The sequence below is a fragment of the Corapipo altera genome, unplaced genomic scaffold (genome assembly GCF_003945725.1).
Source record: "Corapipo altera isolate COAL_440 unplaced genomic scaffold, ASM394572v1 359, whole genome shotgun sequence".
NCBI classification, from domain to species: domain Eukaryota; kingdom Metazoa; phylum Chordata; class Aves; order Passeriformes; family Pipridae; genus Corapipo; species Corapipo altera.
This window is the reverse complement of record NW_020884948.1, coordinates 2,105,731-2,127,299: the sequence shown is the minus strand read 5'-3', so window position 1 is coordinate 2,127,299 and position 21,569 is coordinate 2,105,731. Positions and strand designations below refer to the sequence as shown.

Genomic DNA, 21,569 nt, shown 5'->3' with positions numbered 1-21,569 from the left:
CTAGCTTTTTTATTGCCTTTGGAGTTGCTTTTATAGATCCAAAACAGAGCCGATAATTTCCCGTTTCCTTCTAGTTTCTCATTCACAGAGTTCACCACAACTTCAGAACCTTATTATTGCTCCTCCCCTGTCCTTTTTACTTGTCTTACCCTTCTCCCTTTCCACCTTATGTCTTACTGAGTGTACCAGTACAAGAAGATGCAGCTGTGACTATTTTGATCCCTCATCTAGGCTACTCATTAGTTCTCCTAACCTTTTCTCTTGGTGATGAGCAATTGGGTTTTGTAAGAAAGATACTGTAATTTAGTGACTTTCACAGAATGAGTAGTTTGTTATCTGTCATTGTGTGACACTTGACTGAGAACAGGACGTCGCTAGTGTGTGTCTAAGGCTTGCTGTGTCCTCTGATATATCATCAATAGCTAGGTTGTGTACACTATGAGTTACATTCTACTGACTTACCTTGCTTCTCTCCCCCAACATTTTCTTCATAATAGGTGAAATAGATCTCTGTTCATGAGATAGTATTTTGAGAGGCCAAGACCACAAACCTATTCTGACTTTGGTGACAATTCTCTGTCCATCAACTGGACACTTTCCTGCCCTAACAGAAAAAAGTTATGGCATATAATACCAACTTCTTGCCTTAAAATGGAGGCATAGGCATCTGAGCACACTGCTGTGCCTTCAGTTCCTTCGCCTGCAATTCGAGAAGATCTAACTTTGAAGTTAGCTTAGCTGTACTTTGAGCAGGTAGTTGTATTAGATGACCTTCTGAGACCATTTCCAATCTACATTATTCTACCATTCTAAGACAAATTACAGTAAAGCAAGGATAGAGATAGTGAATACACATTCAACTATCTCAATGAACTCTGCCTATTAGTTTTTACTTTTTAGCAACAAGTCTGTATGTCCATTTCTAATTCACGTGGATTAATGCACAGCATCAGCTTTGGCTGGATCTGAAGCCTTTGCAAAAACAGCAGTTCTATATCTACTCTTTTGAATTTCTGCAAGTTTTAGTTGGATGAAAATGGAGATCAAGATGGGAATTCTGAAGTCTTAAGGATGAAAACACTTTTAAATAACCCCCCAAATGCTCAAGCTATGTCAGTGGTGTATGCTTTAATTACTCAGATCAGCTCTGCCATAGCAAATTTTAGTGTACTCTTCCAAACTGTTAAGCCAATTAGCCTTTATACAGTGGTTTTGGCTTTGAATATCCCAGCAAAGGAGGCAGATAGTCTCAGGATTTGTTTGAAAGATCTTGACTTGTGAGTGTAAGGTGTCAAGATTGCTGTGTCTTCCTGGTATGGGCTACCTCTGAATCCTGGATGTTTGAGATTAAGAACAGAAAATGTCTGAGTTAAATTTGTGATTTAAGAGCAGCTTTGCCATAATGATAGAGAAACTTTGCAGAGTAGTGATAGTGATATGGGAAAAAGCTGCTGAGAGACAGACATGTTCTTACTCTGTAGGCAGAACCAAAGTCAGTGAAAGACAGTAGTGAATACTTCTGAAACAACCTGTTCACAGATGTATACTAGGGACTTCCCAAGCCCTAGGGACTTCTTTTGTGCAGCCTGGAGAAAAGGAGAATGAGAGGAGACCTCATTGCAGTCTTCAACATCCTTATGAGGGGAAGCTGAGGGACAGGAACTGATCTCTTTTCTCTGGTGACCAGTGACAGGATTTGAGGAAATGGCATGAAGCTGAGTCAGGGGAGGGTTAGGTTAGATATCAGGAAAAGGTTTTTCACCCAGAGGGTGCTTGAGGACTGGAACAGGCTCCCCAGGGAAGTGGTCACAGCACCAAGCCTCATAGAGTTCAAGAACTATTTGGACAATACTCTCAGGCACATGGTGTGACTCTTGGGGATGGTCCTGTGCAGGGCTAAGGGTTGGACTTGATGATCCTGATGGGTCCCTTCCAACTCAGTATATTCTGTGACTCTATAACGAAAACCTTGAAGACTGCAAAGTTAAAATACATAACTGTAGAGCAAAGCTAAACACCAGTGAAACATTTTTTGGAGGTTAAACCCAACCCATCCTCTAAATAAGTGGGGAGATAATGTTTTTCCAGTAGCAAGCCATTACTACAGCTGGGATCTTGGTGGATGTATCTGGAAACAAAGAAGGTCAAACAAAATGCCTATGAGGTGGTATTGGTACTGCTCAATGGAAAACACAGCTATTACGCCGTTAATCATGTGAACATAGTCCAAGTGCAGTGTACAAAACCTACCCTTCCTGCAGAGGCACTGTCATCATAATCCTGGTCTGAATTTGAATTTGCTGGTGATCTTGTTAATTCTTATATAAGGTTAAACAGGGCTGTCACTCCCTTTTCTGCTGAAGCATCACTAGTGCCCCTGAGACCAGTGAGGAAAGGTTATAATGTTACCTCTGATCAACACCAGGGTGTGATGCTGAACTGACTTCAGACGTATGACTTCAGGCTTAACATCGGCTGGCAACTAAGCCCCCACACAGCTGCTGGATCACTTCCCTCAGGGTGGTATGGGGGAGAGAATTGGAAGGGTAAAGGTGAGAAAAGTCATGAGCTGAGTTTAATAGGTAAAGCAAAAGCCATGCATGCAAACAAAGCAAAACAAGGAATTAATTCACTGCTTCTCATTGGCAGGCATTGTTCAGCCATCTCCAGGACAGCAGGGCTCCATAGGGCAGAACTGTGACTTGGGAAGACAAACATCATCCCTCCAAATATTTCCCCTTCCCCCTTCTTCCCCCAGCTTTTTATGCTGAGCATGATGCCATATAGTATGGGATATCCATTAGGTTAGTTGGGGTCAGCTATCCTGGCTGCTTCCACTCTCAACTGCTTGTGCACTCCCAGTCTCCTTGCTGGTGTGGTGGGGTCAGAGGCAGAAAAATCCTTGGTGCTGTGTAAGCACTGCTCAGCAATAATGAAAACATCCCTGTGTTAACAGCACTGTTTTCAGCACACAGCCAAAACGCAGCCCCATACCTGCTACTGTGAAGAAAATTAACTCTACCCCAGGCAAACCGGCTCAATGTAGAAATTCCCACAGTCTGTATTGTCTGTAATTCTATTGCCCTCTCTTGCCCACACAGGACGAGATGTTCTGACTTTTTTTCCCCTCTTCTGCAGGTAAAACCTAATACTGCTGGAGATGAACCATCCACTCTGGGTGCACCTCCACGTTAGATTGTATGTACATATGGCCATTAATTAGGAGTAGAATTAGTAGGTTTGGTTTTTTTGGGGTTTTTTTTGGTTTTTTTTTTTTTTTTTTATTACAGATACAGTGGAAGAGAATCTGGTAAGTAAAAAGTTTAGATCGAGAGGTAACAGTGGAAGCTGTACTAAGGTACAAAATAGGCCTTTTAAGATGCAGCAAATAACAGTCCTCTGACAGGTTAAAAAAAGGAGGCTAGGTTCAGGTTACAGCAGCAAAGTACGTAAGTAGATGCTAATCTAGAAATATTTCTATATCTGGACAGCTACTGTTGATGCATTAAGGAGAGACAGCAGGGAGGAACAGTTAGAGAGCAGGCTTTGACTACATATTAAACCAACAAATAACAGCCAAACCCCAATGAGATGTTTTTTAAGATGCATGCATACCATTAACTCCAATACTTGAACACCAAAATGGAACTGCAATTCTAGCATCTAATTGCTTTAAAATCTAGAAGACAGGTTCTCTTCTCCAGGAGAGTACTGAGAATTGCAAGTAACACCTAAATTTCAGCACAAAAGAAGAGGAACTGTGGAATCTTCAAGGCAGGACATACTGCAACTCATTTTTTCTTCTTTCACTGCACAGCTCTGAGGCAAGGCTAGGCAGCCTTTGGTCACACCAAGATGAGTTTTGTTAATTATCAGTCCTTTGAGATTTACATGCTGCACTGCAGAAACTCACAGGTTTGGCTTGCTTATAGCAGCAGTGAGAGGAGAAACCACTCATCTCGCTGTGGTTCATCTGGGCAAAGCAGCACACTACTGATAAATGGTAACATGACGTGTTTTGCCATCGCCCAGAGAAAAGATCCCTGAACTGAGAAGGGCAAAAGACCTGCTGATTACCTATTGCTAACAAAATCAGTGGGACAGAACAGGACTGTAAGGTATTCACAGTTCAGTACAAATATGACCCTGTGGGGGAATATTTGCAATCATGAAGAGAACTGTAGGAAAGTGACTGGAGGGGAAGCCACGTTTTTGTTGAGCTCAGATTTGTAAATCTGACTATCAAAAATTTCTCCATGCACGAGGTCAAAATATATAATGAGGCAGTCAATGACTATCTCAGTCGCGGGATATAAGGTGGCAAGGATGAAAAAAGGTATTTGGACATAAGTGTGCCTGCATTTATATGTGTATGCATGCACATTCCTGCACTTTTGCCCAATATGACTTTCCCCTTTTCCTAATCAGATTAAAACCTATATTCTCTCACACCAACTTTTAAACAATTCCGAAGGATGTGTTACAAATTCAGAATAAAAAAAAAAACCAACCCTCGCAATTTCACATCAGGAAATTATTTTAAAAATCATTGAATGATACCACAAGGTCCATTGGATGTGTTCAGTCAATTCAGACAGATGTATTACTGATTGTGCTGTACTGCTTTCAAAATACTAAAGAGTAACAACTTGTAAGTACACATTTGCCCTGCTGGCAGGAGTTATATTCTGGCTGCATAAAACAGTGATGATAACAGGTATGGTTTGTGTATTATTTTTTTTAAATCGGGGGCTATCTGCTGCAGTATTTGCACTTTTTTAAAAGAATGGTCCTTGAGGAGGTGAAACACACAATGAAAAAATGTTTTCATTTGTTACCAAGGAGTCTTAATTCCTTTTGATTATTAAAGAGCAGGTAAATTAGAACAAAAAGTGTTGTGACTTAATGCATGTTTCTTGAAAATGACACAGTTCATGTCTCCTGTTTGGACCAAAGTTAGCTGTCAAATTTAATACAAGCCAGTAAACATTGCATTAAAAATAATGCTTCCGCTGAAAACTGTTGTTCGATTCTAACCAAGTCCTATTTTGAGTAGTATATTCAAAGTCAATTTTTAATTCATGTGCCAATTTACCTTCAAAACAAAAAATGCTTTTCATCTAGAAAGAGTCTGTAGTGAGTGAGTGACTACGTATTCCTGCATTTTGCACCATCCCCAAAGTATCCATGATAAATGAATTAATGTTTCCAGTAAAAATTCAGTATTTCTTTTTCAAATGGTTATTAACTTTTTGTTTGCCTTCTCTTTCTTCAGTTAAAGGGTGTGCAATCAATTACTGTAGCCTGCAGATTAATGTTAGAGGTGGGAAGCAAACACTGAGAGTTCTCTAGCAACTTATTGATGGTGCTTAACCATTTCAGTTTCCGGGTTAGCTCTGTAAAAGGACTGGCACAAATCGAGCTCTGGACTCCTTTTGCTGGATCCAACTTGAACTCTAGTTCAGTATCTCCTAAAATCTGTGTGTTTTTATTAGTCTTCTCTCCTCCTCCTTTGCGGAGCTCTTCTGTGTGATCCCATCACCCTGTCACCTCTTGTCACTGCAATTCTAGGCAAAGAGATAACCAGCTCCCTGAGGGCTGCTCTAGTTCAGGAGGGGAAAAGCAAGGAATGAGGATGATGACTGGGTGCAAGCAGAAACACTGATGGCCATTAAAGGATTAAAAGTAGATGGTTCCTGCTTGAAGCAGGTAAAAGCACTTTATTTTCCTCCTTGAACTTTCTGTGACTCAGAGTGAAACCCTGATGTACATATAACAACTCTTCCAACTCTGTGAACTGAAGGAATTTGGCATTGCACAAAAGTGCTCAGTGAACAATAAATAAGTGCAATGAATTGTTGTGCATACATTTTAAATGTAATATAAATGGCTTTTGCCTTATTACCATGTTGTAGTAATTTACATTTTCTGCTTTTCCAGAAAAAAATGAACATATCATTCAGCTGACCCTGGGAAATAAGCTTTTATAATCAACTGGAAAAAAAAAAAGCTGGATTTCACAATATTTGGTTTTATAATTATATATGAGTTTAGTATTGTAAGTGTGATTTGCTTTTGTCCGTTGAAGGTAGCTGTCTAGTTATTTAATACACTATTTGTCAGCAAATGAACATGTATTTCCGACATAGATTCTAGATTAAATCTTAAAAAAAGATAATGTGGAGTTTGACCTCCATAGTCACTTCTGATAAAATACAAGTAAATATGTTGTTTAAAGTATGCAGTAGACAAATATAAAAGCAAAAGATTTCAGATATTATGGTGAAACTGTTTGTGAAGAATATTACCATTACTTGATCATTCCTATCATTGTTGCGGTTATTTTATATTAACAATTCTTTAATTATGTGAATGCTAGAAGGGTAAAATTCACAAAAAGGAAAATCACTTTACATACAATTTAGTGGGATAACAATGTGTAGAACCCACTTTAAAGAAACCATGACAGACATATTTCATTTGGAAGTCTGACACAAAAGGAAATTACTGCTCTAATACACAGTGAAATAAATAAAGGTCAGATGGTTCATTTGTCTGCATTTACTTTGCACAGTTCTACCAGTAAAACAGGATTATTACTATTAACATTGCTTTCAGGTTTCCTGGTAACAGTAGCACCAAAATAAAGACCAGATTTTGTCTAGGTGAAATTCACTCCTCCTGCATAAAGCCCTATGCCTAAAATCTGCACAGAAAAAAGCTGAAATAAGATGTGGAAGCTGCTAAATTTCTGTGTAAGCACCTAGCTTCAATCTGTACAAGCTTATAGGAGTCAGGTACTCAGCTTCCACTAAAACTAAGAGGAGGTGAGCACCTTCGTTCTCAAAGCTTTTTTTGGAAAATGCAAGCCCTGTAAAGTGTAACAGCCTTCCAGTATTTGCTCAGGGACAGTATGTATATCTGCATATATATGAACAGTGCCTTGGGTATTCAAAATCTATGCAAGTGAGAAGGAGAGCATGGAGCATGCAGCTTCTCAGCTCTGAAGCAGCAGCAGCCTTGCTGAGCCATACTGCTTATAAGACAGCTACTGGATCTTCCTCATAGACCACACTTGACTCATGCCCCGAAGTGACCTCCAGCTCAGCCAGAAAGACTTGGGGCTGTGAGTTAGCTGCTGGCAAACCTTGAACCGCATGGGGTTCAAGTGGAAGGAAGGGCTTTAAGCCAGCCATATGTGCACTGGATGTTTCATGTAACTGGAATGTGGTTTGTGTTGAGGTATGTTTTCTTTGGCTATTTTTTTTCCTGAAATGTGCAATTACAAAAATTAAAATATTTACATCACTACAAATGAAATTTCAGTGTCATCTTTTTCTGTCATTGAATGGAATATTCCTATGTGCAACAGGTGAATTATTTTCCTTAGGGATCAGACACAAAACTGTTTTCAATACAGAGAACAATAAACTGATTGTTACAGCTATGCACTTCCTGATCAAGAAGTTTCCCTGTCTTCAGTGGTGACGCTTGTCCCATAGCTCCCATATCAGCTGTGTGCCAGGCTTCACAGTAGTTGCTAACCAGTCGAATCCCATTTGCAGTTGACCCATGCCATATTACTTTTTGAGGCCTGAAAGGTAACATTAAGATGTTATTTCCGGGAAGAGACTCTTTTGCTTTATTCAGCTGCACACCTATATATGTGGTGACCTGTATTTCTGCATTCCTTCTCCTTGAAGCAAACAGTGGCTAGGTAAAGACAGAAAGGAGAGAAAGAAAGGACAACACAACTTAATATCCCATTCCTAGACTATCAGAAATGGAAAAGAAAAACGGCATAAGGAAAACAAGAAATTTTTATCACATTTCTAGTAGTCCAAGATATTGCCACTATTTCTATTACTATCTGGTAAAAGTAGAAAACCCCCCTATATGTAACATGTAAAAGATAAAGGGTAATGTAAACTTACCAAGATGAATCAGTCATGATGTTCCTCCCGTCAAAGGAGTATATTGGAACATGAATGTTGAATTGTCCACCATTTCCATCAAATATAGATTCCCAGTTACTGAAAAGGGTTTCTCCCTGTTAAAATGTCAAAGCTACTTTTACAAACAAAACAAATCCCAAATCTGCGTCATACCTGACCTTTATAGACTTATCTACAAATCAAAAATATTATCTGCACTTAAGGACCCTTATGATTCCAGCTTTCTCATCAGTTTCTGCACGATGTTCCTGAACAAACTTGTCTCATCTGTCATCTCTGTGCAAACAGATGCTCTCCAATCCATGCCTTTGCCTCACAGTTGTGTCTGTTCTATTGTCTCTCCAAAAATTCAGCTTGATCACCCACTGTCCTTTTGTTCTTAAGGCATTGCTTGAGAAATTGCTTATAAGTACTAAATAGCTATATGGAGAAAATATAGAGATAACTTGGACTGGAACACAATTTTGTGAAAAGTGTTGCAAATGTTCAACGCAAAAGCTTTGCACTGGGCTACTTCTCAAAATCCTTTTGAGTTTTTCCAGTCAAAGTTGAAACAATATTGTCTTCACAAATTTCTCTCAAGGCTCTGTATTTGCATGCATTTCAGAGTAGCATCCACTCAACATGTTCCAAGCATCATGTGTTATTCCTGTAGGCTTCTTTGGCCGCTTGTTCTGGGAGCCAGCCAATGCTACAGAAACATTGTTTATTTTCCTCAGTTTTAGTGTGTGTCTGTTTATGTGAGACCACAAAATGACTCATGCTCTAGACTCTCCTCTCTGTTTCATTGGGGTAAATCCAACGTCATTCCTAAGCACAGAATTTGCATTTTAGTTAGAAATGAGAAAATAGGCATTTTATCCTACTATACTCCATGATCATACCAGAAGGTAAAACATAATAGCTCAGTAGTTTTCCATTTCATCGCTGCTTTTTTGTTTCTTGAACCTGACTGTGAAATATGAAGCAAAGCTGCTTCTTTGTAAAATTTTTGGGCTGAAACTTTGTGCTTTTGTCACTTTCCAAGATTTTTGGGGCACCTACAGCCTATTCTAAAATAACAAATACTAAGTACTCATTTTTACCTTAAGATTGACTATTGGCAAATGGTATCGGTCTGTTTTTCTGACAACTGTGGCCAGATCTTGCAAATGCGACGAGAGGAAGGCTCTATAGGTAGATGTCAAACCTGCTAGTTGGGCCTGTTGAAAACACTGAAAGTCTGCTCGCATGTCACCAGAAAATGGGAAGTTCAAAGCCACCAGATGCAACTAGAGGAAAAAAAAGGAAAAGGCACCACTGCAAAAAAAAGTTCATAACACTAGGAAGACATTTTGTAAACAAAATAGTGCCCCCTCTTCCTGCCAGCATGGAATGTGCAACTTCCATAAGAGGTATGAAAGTTATTTGGTGCCATAACATTACATTTCTCAGAGCTGTCAGGCTCTTAGCAGAAATACCAATTTATCTTTCAATATTATGGAAACCATGAAGGTTATATACTCCTAAAAATTAAAATTCTTTTTAAAGCAGCTAGTATTTTCAAGTAGAAGTCTTGGAGTTTTCACACAAACAAAATCCCAAATCCTACAAGGATGGAAAAAAGTTGTAAGTAGTGACCGTATACCATTGAAAAATACAAGAAGTAACATGTTTAAGTATAACAGCACAGATGCAAGAACTAATCCACATTCTTGGGTTTTTTTTCTTTTTGTTTTGAGTCTTTTTAAATATAACTCAGTTACTTTGCTTTCTTTGTCTAAATATTTTAAAGTCTTTTAAATGAAGGCTTAGTTTTTAAAATGCCTGTCTAAAACAAGCAGTGCCACATAGATAGAAAATATTCTAATGAATATTTTAATGAAAATATTCTAATGAATATTTTTCTTATTTAATTGTTACACTTCTGTTAACTTAAAAGTTACTCTGTATTGTGAGTACAATCACTAAGTGAAGAAGTATTGCTGACTCAGAGTCAGGATTCTTTTTTCTTTGAGATGGGAAAGGGGCTGGGATGATGAAAATAGATCCAGAGGAAACAATTTAAAATTGTGTCTGAGATGTCTAAACAAAATAAAGAAGCGTATTTGTAAATTTCTAAAGTAAAAGCTCTGAATTTGAAGAGTAAATATCACAACTCTCCCTCAAGATGCAATCTATCACGTTTCAAACCACAGTTATGCAGTTGCAATACAGATTTCATACTTACTGCTGGTTTTCCATTGTTCATATCTGATACTGGCCTCAGTGCTGGAATGGACTGAAATCCCTGATATTTGAACAGAAGCAAACAGATATGTTAAATATGCTACTGAGATCAGAATTTTAGACAATAAGTTTTAAAATAAAGCAAACATTGAACACTGGAGAACCTAAAACTGTCCTGCCTTTGAAAAATAGCCCCAAACAACGTAGCCAGAATACTTTATCTGCATATCATCAGCTTGGTGTGTCACATAAACATGTGTTTAAAGGTTGGCCTGGCCAGTGTAGCCTTGCTAGACCCGAATGTACCCATTCCACAGTGCTCTGCCAGAGCTGGTATTAGTGCTGGATCACACCTGGAATCCTGCATGGAAGAAGCCTGCTCTTGGCAGGAGTAGAAGAACAGTTCAGTAAAATCAAAACTGAAAGGGTATGGAGGATGTGGAAAAAAAAATGCAGTGGGCGGGAATATTAGTTGTTTCAGGAACAGCAAAGTTTTCTTCTCCAGTTACAGTACGTGTGAGTAATCAGTCACTGGCTGTACCACAGGAGAAACTTGTATGGTGTCAACTGGAGACTGCAGACAATTTATTACAACTTCAGATCTAGACATTTTCCCAGTATACTAAATGAATTTCTCCCCGACCTATTCTAACCTTTTCTATTTCCTTCTGGCCATCTTCCTTCTCACTGCTCCTTCCTAGCACTCTTTTGCCCTTTCATTATCTCAGCAGACCAATTAACCTGTCACCAACAATACTGTTCTCTATCCAATTTGCCACTTCTTGGTTTTCATCCTCCTGTAATTTTTTGGGACAGACAGCATGTTCACATGGAGGTCGGTACAATAACTTGCAGAATGGGGTCAAGTTCTAACTAACAATTGAGGCATTAGAATAGACACTCTGAACACCGTGGGATAAGCTACATGAAGGTGTTGATTGTGGTACACTGAATACAGGACTATAATCTTTTAAAGAAAATCTGCTTTCAGAAACACTTGTTTGAGTTTCCTTGAAGGGGATCAGGGCTTCATATGACTGACTTCAGTGTTATGAAACCAAAATCTGTGGTTTTGGTTTTTTTTGTTTTGTTTTTGTTTGTTTCATTGTTTTCGTTTTGGTTTTGGTTGGTTTTGGGGTTTTTTTTGGCAGCCTACTTTATTCTGCTTTTTGTAAGTGTTGCTTTGTCTCTGTAGTCTTGGAATCTCAGAAGATACTGGAAAGAGATGACTGTCCAATGCAAACCAATTTGCAAGCTTATGTAGTGGTAGGATGTTTATTTTGAACTGAAAAATCTCAGTGGAAAATCATGTTGTGTAGTAATCTGCATGGAACTACTGCCAAGTGTATCACACATCTAGATTCAGTTTTTCATGGTTCAATATTTTGTACTTACATGGCTTGATATGGCTGGAGGAGGAAGGCTGTCGGCAGGGATAGGAATTAGTTCACCAAGCTGAAAGAACCAAAAAAGAAGAGTAAAACAAAAGCATGTCACCAGGAGCTTCTAAATAAAAAAAAAAAAAAAAAGGAATCTTTGTACCCATACTACTCCACCTGTGTAAAAATATCTCCCACAACTCCATTGTGAGTAAGGGAATTGGAAAAGATTAAGATGCAGTACAATAGTACCTGCAATTTTCTCCATCCATTTCGAACACGGATGAAAACCTCACTGGTCTCCCTCAGATAGATTAGTGTACCTTCTGCTACAAAATGGACTTTTTCCAACATACCCTCAATGTTTTGGAATGTTGTAACCTGTCAAATAGGAAAAGAAAACATACTTCATCAGACACAGAGAACATTTGGCAAGTTAAATTGTTAAACTGAAGTCTCATTTGAACACATAAATATCAAGGCTTCTTCTGAAGGAAATGCTCATAAAGTTAGTTTTACATAATTTAATCCATAAAACTTTGGTAACATAAATATCTTGTTACTTTGGTGTACCAGCATCATCATTCTGTGGACTGTACTAGAACTACAGCAGAAGTTAATTTTGTACAGAGTGAAGATCATTGCACTGCTGCAGTTTAGCATCCTAGATCAAAATGCAGAGCTCAGAAGAGAATTCCAGGTAGTTTATCAAGTTTCTGGAGAGTGTAATTTCTTGATACTTGAGTAGCATTTCTTTCTCATTTCTTCAGTGTCAGAATGCATATTAATGCTTTATGAATAATGCAGGCTCTACTATAGGTTTGCATATTGGTTTTTAATCTTAATTTTGACCTAAATGGACTTGGACCTCCTATCTGAGACAGTAGCCTGTAACTACAGTCCTCTACCTTGGGGCACCAGTCTTGGAATATCTGTTTCTCCCCCGACAATTGCAATGAATGCCCTCTGCTAGCTTGAAGAGATTTTTGGCTTTTTTTTTCTTTTTTTTTTTTCTCCAGGAACTATGAAATCTTAATTTAGAAATTACCAATTCTTCTGCCTTAGGTGGTTTTTCTACTCCATGGATACCTGGGATCCAATTCTGGTTTGACTCATGATGTAACAAAAGAAAACAAATTTATATGTATATTCTGGCACAATGATTTTTAGATTTGCTAGGGAAATCTACAGTTTTCATCTTAGAATCAGATGACCTATATTACTGGGTTTCAATCTAGTAATGTAAAGTGTTTTTTTCATAGAAACTGGGCATTCAGTAGTTATTCTAGTATCTCAACATTGTATCATCTCATGTAGTATCTCAGTTGCCACAGTCAGAGACATTGTTTTGAACATGGAATATATAACATTCCACCACTTTAGCATGCCACCAATCCTTGCATTTATTTGAACAGGCTGTTAAACAAGGCAAGGGACAGATTTCTCTTCTCATCCCTTTTCTCAGCTATATCGATTCCCTGCTAAAAATTATGTGGTTCATAAAACAATCTAGTAAACAAAAACACAGGATGGAACTTTCACTCTTCTTTCAGTGCTACTGGTGATCACCAGAAGATTTGATGAAAGCTTCCAATATAGCAACTTCTTTATTTTGTCTCTTACCAGATTCCTGGTGGCAGGTGACCCTGGCTCTCCAGGAGGACCTGGTGGCCCAGGCATTGCAGCTGCTAAAATAAAACAAGCACAGAATACATGTTGAAGGACATGTTTTGTGAGAGAGAATGTGAGTGACATAAAGAAAGGACTTAGTGGTGACGTCTAGGAGCAGTGGAAGTTTTAAATAGCCATAGTCAAGTCCTGAATAGCTGTGTTTAAGTCAACTACAGAAAATGCCTTCTAAGGATTTTTTTAAAAGCAAGGATAAAACAATCTTTTCTCTGTTATTTGGGAGGTTAAGGCCAAATTTTTTATTGTAATTTGTCGTAGAAACTCTACAAATGAAGAGCCAGACCAGAATGCTGTTCTGCAAGGTGCTGCTGATGTGCATATGGAAGAGGAAGAACTTTTAGTTCCTGCCCATATAAACTTGGAGGGCATCGTTATATCTTTTGCTATAAAAGTAAATAAAAAAAATACTTTTCCTTAGATAAAAAATTCACTTGTAAGCTGAGCTTATGTTTCAAAGCAATAAAGAATTATTTAGGGGTATGAACTTGAACTTCTAAGACTGCAGTCCACACCATCTAATAACTAGTACCTGTCTTTACTCCAAAACTGAATTTCTTCACCTTGAGCTCAGAAGTCCCTGTTTTTTGGAGTAAAAACTTCTTTCTTTTAAGGCAGGAAAGACTGAAAGATATGCAAGACTGAAAGCAAGCATCTTGTGCAAATGCATGGCATGATATCAGAACTTCAAAGCTGTTTGGAAGAAAGAGCTTCTACACACTGACCTTGCCTGTTTGTTTTTGTGAATCCCAGAGGAGACTTGAAATTACCTTTTACAAACTGAAGAACCTATGCTCTGAGGCATTTACCAAGACACTCCAGAGCAGGTCCTTCAAGCCAATGTCTTGAACTGTGACACTTGGTTTATAGCCACATATTCCCTTTGATACCACCTTGTTTGCAAAGTTCTTCTCCTGATATGACTATTTACAGCACATTTTGCTCCTTTTCTAATCCATTAAGTTGACAATCATTAAAGGTAGAGCAACCAACCTTCCCAAAGTTTTGTTTCTATTCAGCATTTGTGTAGGAACTACTTTTTAGAAGCAGTTCTCCAGCAGTCTCATTCTAGACTACTGTGGGTACTGTTTTTTAACAGACAATTAGAGAATTATTGGGGTTGGAAAAGACCCTTAAGATCATCAGTTCCAACTGTTAACCCAGCATTGCCAAGTTCACCACTAAACCATGTCCCCAGGTACCATGTTTACACTCCAGGGAAGCATGTTTCAGTGCTTGCAATCCTTTAGATGAAGAAATTTTTCATAATATCAAATCTAAACCTCCCCTCCTGCAACTTGAGGCCATTTCCACTTGTCCTGTTATTCGTTACTTGGAATATGTGACCAGCTCCCACCTGGCTACAATCTTCTTTGAGGTAGTTGTAGAGAGGGAAAAGGTCTCCCCTGAGCCTCTTCTTCTCTAGGTTAAACACCCCCAGCTCGCTTAGCTGCTCCTCATCAGACTCGTGCTCCAGACCTTCAGCAGCTCACTGTCCTTCTCTGGACTTGCTCCAGCACCTCAATGTCCTTCTGGAATTGAGGGGCTCAAAGCTGAACACAGTATTTGAGGTGTGGCCTCACCAGTGCCAAATAAAGGGCAACAATCACTGCCCTGGTCCTGCTGGCCACACTATTGCTGATACAGGCCAGGATGCCATTGGCCAATGGCCACCTGGGCACACTGCTGGCTCATGTTCAGCAGTTGTCAACCAGCACCCTCATATTCTTTTCCACTGTTCAGCTTTCCAGCCACTCTGTCCCAAGCCTGTAGGGCTGCATGGGACTGTTGTGATCCAAATGCAGGATCTGGCACTTGGCCCTGTTGAACCTCATACCACTAGCCTTGGCCCATTGATCCAGTCTGTCCCTCTGTAGAGCCTTTCAGCAGATCAACTTTCCTGCCCAACTTGGAAGCAAGCTGACTGAGGGTGCACTTGATCCCCTTGCCCAGATAATTGATAAAGATATTAGACAGATCTGGACCCAATACTGAGCCCTGGGAAAAACCACTTGTGACAGCCACCAGCTTCATTCAAGTCCATTCAGCACAAGAAGAGTGGTTTGGCCCAAATTTAGGCAACTGCTCAATTTGATGGATTTTGCAAAGCTCTCAAGGCAGCCTGTCTCTATTATGCAGATTTCCTCCCAGCCACAAATGCAGCCACAGTAAAATCTTTCACGCAACAGCACTCCCGATGGCACTAGTTAGTGAAAACTGTTTGCAGAGAAATTGTCCTTTTGTTGTCTCAGTTCCAACTCACCCCCCAGGAGAAATCAGTGTAGGGCAGGAGGAGAGTGGGAAACAACCTGATTCAGGTACGCAGAGAGAGTGGGCAGGTGGGATATCCTGCCAGGTGTGAAGGAATTGGTCACAGGGGGGTTGGGCACATGGCTATACACTTGCTTATACAGTGAAAAGCTCACCTGAACCATATATTGCAGGGGGTCCTGGTGGGCCAGGTGGGCCAGGTGGGCCAGGAGGTCCGATTTTTCCATAACCTGGTAAGCCAGGTAAGCCAGGTAACCCTGGAGGTCCTCTGGGTCCAACAACTGAGTCTCCTTTTGGTCCCTGTAGGTGATGAAAAGTATTTCCTTGAATGTATTGGTTTCACTACTGCAGGGCCATGATCTCTGGTGGCAACATTTTCTGAATGCCTGCCAGCACACTGCCATTTAGACATGAGTTTGTGTGTAATTTTCTTCAAGGAGGCATGGATATAATGGAAAATGAAAATTTTAAGAGATGGTTCTCAGCAATATGGACTAGCTCCAACAGTGTTTTTGAAGGTGGTCTTGCTAATTTAACACAACAAGGCCACCTTCAAAAAATGGCTGAATTTCACAGGAATGATCCAGATTGGTACACACTGGACTTTTCATTCATGTTTTTGGATTACTAGGAAAATAAGATTAATTATTTAGGTGGCCAATAATTTTCAAGTCAGCCTCTGACTAATTTTATATGGCCTATTTCAGTATTTATGGGAATATAACTAGTAGCATCAAAATTATATATGCTGCTTTGATTTGTAAGGCTGTTATAGCATGATCTACATACTGAGGTAGTTATATTAGACAGATGAGCACAGCGTTACATCAACATTTCATAGCAAATTAATTCTGTGCACAACAGTGAAGTGTGTGTGCTTACACTCAATGCAACATTCTCCTAATGCTTAGCATAAGAGTTTTTCTATAGTTCTTAGTATCATCTTGATGTTTGTCTCTTTTTAGTGCTTTCTGAATTAAAACAATGGGTACTCACAAATATTCCTATTCTACAATTTGTGAGACTTACAACTATTCCTGGTCTTCCAGGAGGTCCAGGAGGTCCTGTCAAAAAACCCACTCCATTTGGTTCTCCTTTTTCTCCTTTTACACCAGTGACTCCATTGTCTCCTTTTTCACCCTTTAAAGATAAAATATTTTAAAACACTGAACTGAGATCAGAACTCAATGCACTTATCTTTTAAAGTTACATGAAATCTCTGAGCTTAATAAAGAAAAGCATCTGCATGAAATCTTTTTAACATCCTTCTTCTGTGATATGGGATGAAAATGAATGCTTTCTCTATCGAGGCTGAAAGGCTCTCAGGGCTAGGGGAGGTGGGGTGAGGTGGAGGCAGAGAAAATACCTCTGTTGCTGTTTCCTGCTATTTTTCCGAGCAAAACCTTGTTCTGTGCTGTAGCTGAAGGCAAAGAAGAAGTCGAAGGAAGCATAAAAGCTTGGCTTTCTGCTTTTTTCCATCACGAAGGAAAAAGCAAAGCAAGACTGACATGGAAAGGAGAGGTATTTGAATGTATGTGGCAAAGTGAAGATTACAGTTCATATGATGAGAGAGGTGGGTGGAGATGTGTACCAGGAAAAGAAAACAGACACCACATAAAATTGCAGACACATTGAACTCTATGTCTTCTGTCCTCCATCACTGATTATCAGTTAGTTTGGGAAACAATGGGTAAGAAGAAGCATTTAAGTACCAAACCATTATCTCTGTGCAAAATTAACCACAGCAGTGGTACATTCCTTCCTCCCCTTCCGTTTATCTGACGGTTTATTTCCTTCATTTTTTTTTTTTGCCTACTTTGTTTCACATCTCTGAGATATAAACCTTTGAATAGAAGAGGCAAACGACAAAGCAAGAATGGCAGGTATCTGTAGACAGCCAGAGGAGATGGTTGTGTGCACCTCCTCCTCCAAATTTTAGTCCAGTAAACAGAACTAAAGCTTTCTGTATGGTAGGCCATTTTGGAAAATGAAAAATGAGTTCTTTGCAGCTAATGCTGTAAAGCTACAGACATTACACTATAAGGTCAAAGAAGCCATACCCACTCTGCCATGCATACATGGGGAACTTTATATCATAGGAATCTTAGGTGCACTCCACCAAGCAGAAACAAAATCCAGAAACCAGACAGCACTTAAGACTCCTTCAAGGAGACTGTCAGCACACCACTTTTGGAGGCATCATTTAGTGATAACTTGATTCAATTTTTTTCAAATCTTCTACTGATAAAGAGCTTGTTCACTTAAAAACATTTAAAACAGTATCATATTGTTATTCATTTTTAAGCCACTTAAAGCAGTCAGGAGAATAACAGAACAGAGAGAGACCAGATACATCTTTGCTGTAAAAGCTTCCAGGAAAAGTAGTTTCCATCATTTTATTTTATTCAGTGCACTTAAAAGATAAATAGCATGACATGGAAGTGATTTCCACGCTCCCCAGCCCCCCTGCCCAATGTTCTAGGAGCCCATTAGGTAGCGGATGTCTCTTACCTGAGCTGGCATGGAAACAAAAGCATTCATTTAAGGCAGATATGTTAGGTAACAGTGAATTATGACTCACTTTAATACCATTGGGAAGGTAAAAAGCCTCAGTAAAAAAGTTTATTTCAGTAATAAAGTTTTTTTCAAAAGTAATCTTTATATACTACTGACAACGGACATCTCTATGCTTGAATTAAACCTGCCTATGCAGCTGGAGTTTAAGAAATTAATATAATTTGTAACTGCTGGTGTTCTTATCTGTTTTTTGTATTTCACTACGTTACACTGTTTTATGCTTAATTTATAGTAAAGTACACTTTTAAAAAAAACTTAACAGACCTCAAACACAAATGGGATATAATTACCTTTATGCTATTAATAAAGTGGCTGAAATATGATGGAGGCAGAGGTGGACCTGAAAAATGAAGAAAACACAATAATTAACTGTAATTTTCTTTTTAAAAGCATTGCTTAGGGTATTACTGATTTAGGAGTTTAAAGGAAAACTATTTACACTAATAGCATTAACCTTTAAATCAAACAGATATTTTTAGTTTGGTTTCCTAACAAAGCAAGACTTAAATGCCCTGTGTCACTCCTCTACCTTAATAACTTCTGAATCTGACTGTGAATTTCAGATAAATTAGCAAAAAAGAAGGCTCAAATATGAAAAACTGTATTTTCTGACAACATAGCAGCTCGGAAGAGGGGTGAAAGAAAAGCATTCAAGTTAACTCCTTTGATGGAAACCAAGGTAAAAGAGAAGTTTTTCATATGTTTTGCTGGTAGTGTGGTGATCCATCAGTACTTGTGTGGTCTTTCAGGCCAAGACAGTACCATAGCTGACAAGAGAAAGCCATGGTGTTGCTGCCGTGCTGCTAATTGTATAATAACTGTTCCTTGACATTTTTCTGCAATGAAAACCAATATCAGATTCAATGGTTATACCACCTGTGTTGTGTTGTCTGCCAGTGGTGGTCAGCCAAAGCTGTCAAGCCAGCACAAAAAGTCTAAAAAGCCTTCAAATATTATCTGTTTGGCATAGACTCGGAAAAAAACTATCAAACTATTTTACAGCTGTCCATTACAGTTCAATGCATTTTCCTCAAATGTCTTCTGATTAATTTCTGAGATCTTTGGGTCCAGCCATAGGGCTCATATCTCAGTATGTCACCTCAGATAAAATTAAGTCAAGCAGACATTTTGTACATCTGCACTGTGGAACAGAAATGTATTCCCAGTATGGCAGCTATTTAGATTTTATTCCAACCCCACCAGTTACAGCTTTCTGCAGTGATCCATGTAAGGGGAAGGGGATGGAGAGGTGGAATGGAATGGTAGGTGGTCTTCATAGAATGACCAGCAAGCAGACTAGGCCTGAACAAGTTACATGAAGCCCATGTGAGTTTAGTTTGTTAGTACAGACAGCCAGAGAAGTTTGACTGACATGGCTTCTCAAAGGGCAAACCTACTCCAGCTCTCTCCTGTAGACATTCAGCAGAGGCCGGGTAGGCAATTTTTGGCAGGACCTTTAGGGATCTTAGCACTAGCCAGAGGGAAACATACTTTTTTGAGTGGCTTCTGCTAGTAGACCAGACATTTTCATTTTTCTTTGTTTTCAGATGTTGCTGCATGGACTAAGTGCTAACAGCATTTTGCATGTGCATAATCAATGGCAAAATCATGCCCTCCCAACAATCATAAAGTCATAGATCTTTGGTGAACTTTCTTTTAGAAAATGTGAAGCTACACTGCTTTCACACCTGGAATCTGCTCTAGAAATTGACTTAGTCCCTGGAGCAAGAGAACTCACTTATTACCAGATCTAATGCTTGCCCAGCAAGAAGCCATCTTGCTTCACCTCACTGATTTTCCTTTAGCTCCACTGTTTCCAGGATTCACAAAGAATCTCCTCCATACAGAAAAGAAGCTCTCCTTGTATATTTCTAAATGTGTTTTCTTTGAAGGCTCCAGGCTGTGTTCCTCCAGCCAGAAAAATTGGGGTTGTCCTTGAGCACTGTACATGTGGTTGGAGCACAGCACCTGCACTCTGGATAGTTACTACACCTGCTGCTATACGAAGTAGCTAAATAAAGCTCAGCCAGCCATTTACCGACTTTTTGTGCTGGCCTCATATGTCTGCATGGTCTCAACTAATAGACCCTGTCTGTAAAGGTTGGAGAGGAGACATTTTGTAAGAATTAAAAATAAATCCACTGCATGGACAAATATGACAGATCAGAAAGGTTTCTGGTTGCTGGAACTCAATAGATGTTGTAGTGGAAAGACTTTCTGCCACCTGCACCTCAAAAAAGGTTTTTAAAAAGATTCCTATACTTCCATAATGCAACTTCTGGCTTGTGAATTTTCCCTGTCAATGATTATGTGGACATCTGTGAGACCTAGACAACTGGTTTGTATGAAAGATATTTTAGCAACTACATCAATAAGCAAGAACCAAACAGGAATATTTTTAGAGTAGCAACAGTATTGGTCTTAGTTAACATGCTTGAACTTGAAAAACACAGAAGCTAGCTGATCTATTGGATTTGGTCGGCAAACAAATGAATAAACCTCTCTTATTTTAGCTGAAAGGTGAATTAGTCTTCAGTCTAACCAGAATTCTTGTGTTATTTTTGCCAGCCTTCACTAGCTGCAGTTTTACAGTAAGATTATAAGAATAACCATCTCATAATCCTCTCCCTATGAAGAACCTGAAATCATCAGGTATAGGCAAAAATACTTGTGATACATTAATTTACATTCAATACAGAACCTAGAAAGGAACAGATGTTCATGGTGGATAAGCCAGAACAGAAAAGAAAATTTTCTTAATTTCTGTTTCGAATTTTGGATACCTGGTGGTCCTGGAGCACCTCTGTCTCCCTTTTCTCCTTTCAAGGGTGCTGAATTGTGCAGTCCCCAGGAATCTCTGTTTGCTTTAGCACCTGTCATAAAAGCATCACAAATTCATGAGAACTTGCAAACAGCAGAGACTATAGCAGTGACAACCAAACCACTGAAAGTGACAGCAGACTTTTCCATACACATGGGGCACATGGCTCCTGCCCCTATATGATTGGCTTGTCTCACTCTTCTCATGATCACTGAATGGCTGCCCAATTTTCCTCTCTTATCAACCCTAACATGTGCAAGACAGTTTCTCTCTTACAAGTGAATCTGTTACTCTCCTTTCCCCAACCACCTAGCCTAAGACTCTCTGAACAAACCTGTTCTTATTGCATTTGTGAATTTCACTGCAGCAAGTGCAGAAACAGTTCTTATGACTGCACATTGCACCCCACATCTTCTCCTATGTCCAGACTACAAACCAAACCAATAAATGATAATATAGCTGCACAGAATCATAGTCCTCTGACAGAGAACCTCTCAAAATTAGATCTTGCAGGAACTGTGTTGCACTCCTCAAGATTTATAAATCTTTCTCACAGGCGCAGTCCTAGGCTCATGTTGAGACTGGACCAAGATATGATCTTACAGTTTCACCAGAAAAAGAAAGAAAACCCTTCCCTTCCCTTCCCTTCCCTTCCCTTCCCTTCCCTTCCCT

At 39.2% G+C, this 21,569-nt stretch overlaps 1 protein-coding gene across 1 annotated transcript in view; it reads right to left on the bottom strand.

The window, feature by feature from the left end:
• Window positions 1-6,342: 6,342 nt before the first annotated feature.
• Window positions 6,343-21,569, bottom strand: part of LOC113956364 (collagen alpha-1(XV) chain-like) — a 125,003-nt gene continuing 109,776 nt past the window's right edge. Inside the window, exons 32-42 of the mRNA XM_027662847.1 lie at window positions 20,860-20,949; window positions 18,367-18,416; window positions 16,529-16,639; window positions 15,655-15,799; window positions 13,166-13,230; window positions 11,795-11,923; window positions 11,559-11,618; window positions 10,165-10,224; window positions 9,041-9,226; window positions 7,935-8,050; window positions 6,343-7,594 (exon numbers count right to left, since the gene is read on the bottom strand). Coding sequence (XP_027518648.1) covers window positions 7,387-7,594; window positions 7,935-8,050; window positions 9,041-9,226; window positions 10,165-10,224; window positions 11,559-11,618; window positions 11,795-11,923; window positions 13,166-13,230; window positions 15,655-15,799; window positions 16,529-16,639; window positions 18,367-18,416; window positions 20,860-20,949 — 1,220 coding nt within the window. The 3' untranslated portion in view covers window positions 6,343-7,386. The remainder of the gene's footprint in view (window positions 7,595-7,934; window positions 8,051-9,040; window positions 9,227-10,164; window positions 10,225-11,558; window positions 11,619-11,794; window positions 11,924-13,165; window positions 13,231-15,654; window positions 15,800-16,528; window positions 16,640-18,366; window positions 18,417-20,859; window positions 20,950-21,569) is intronic.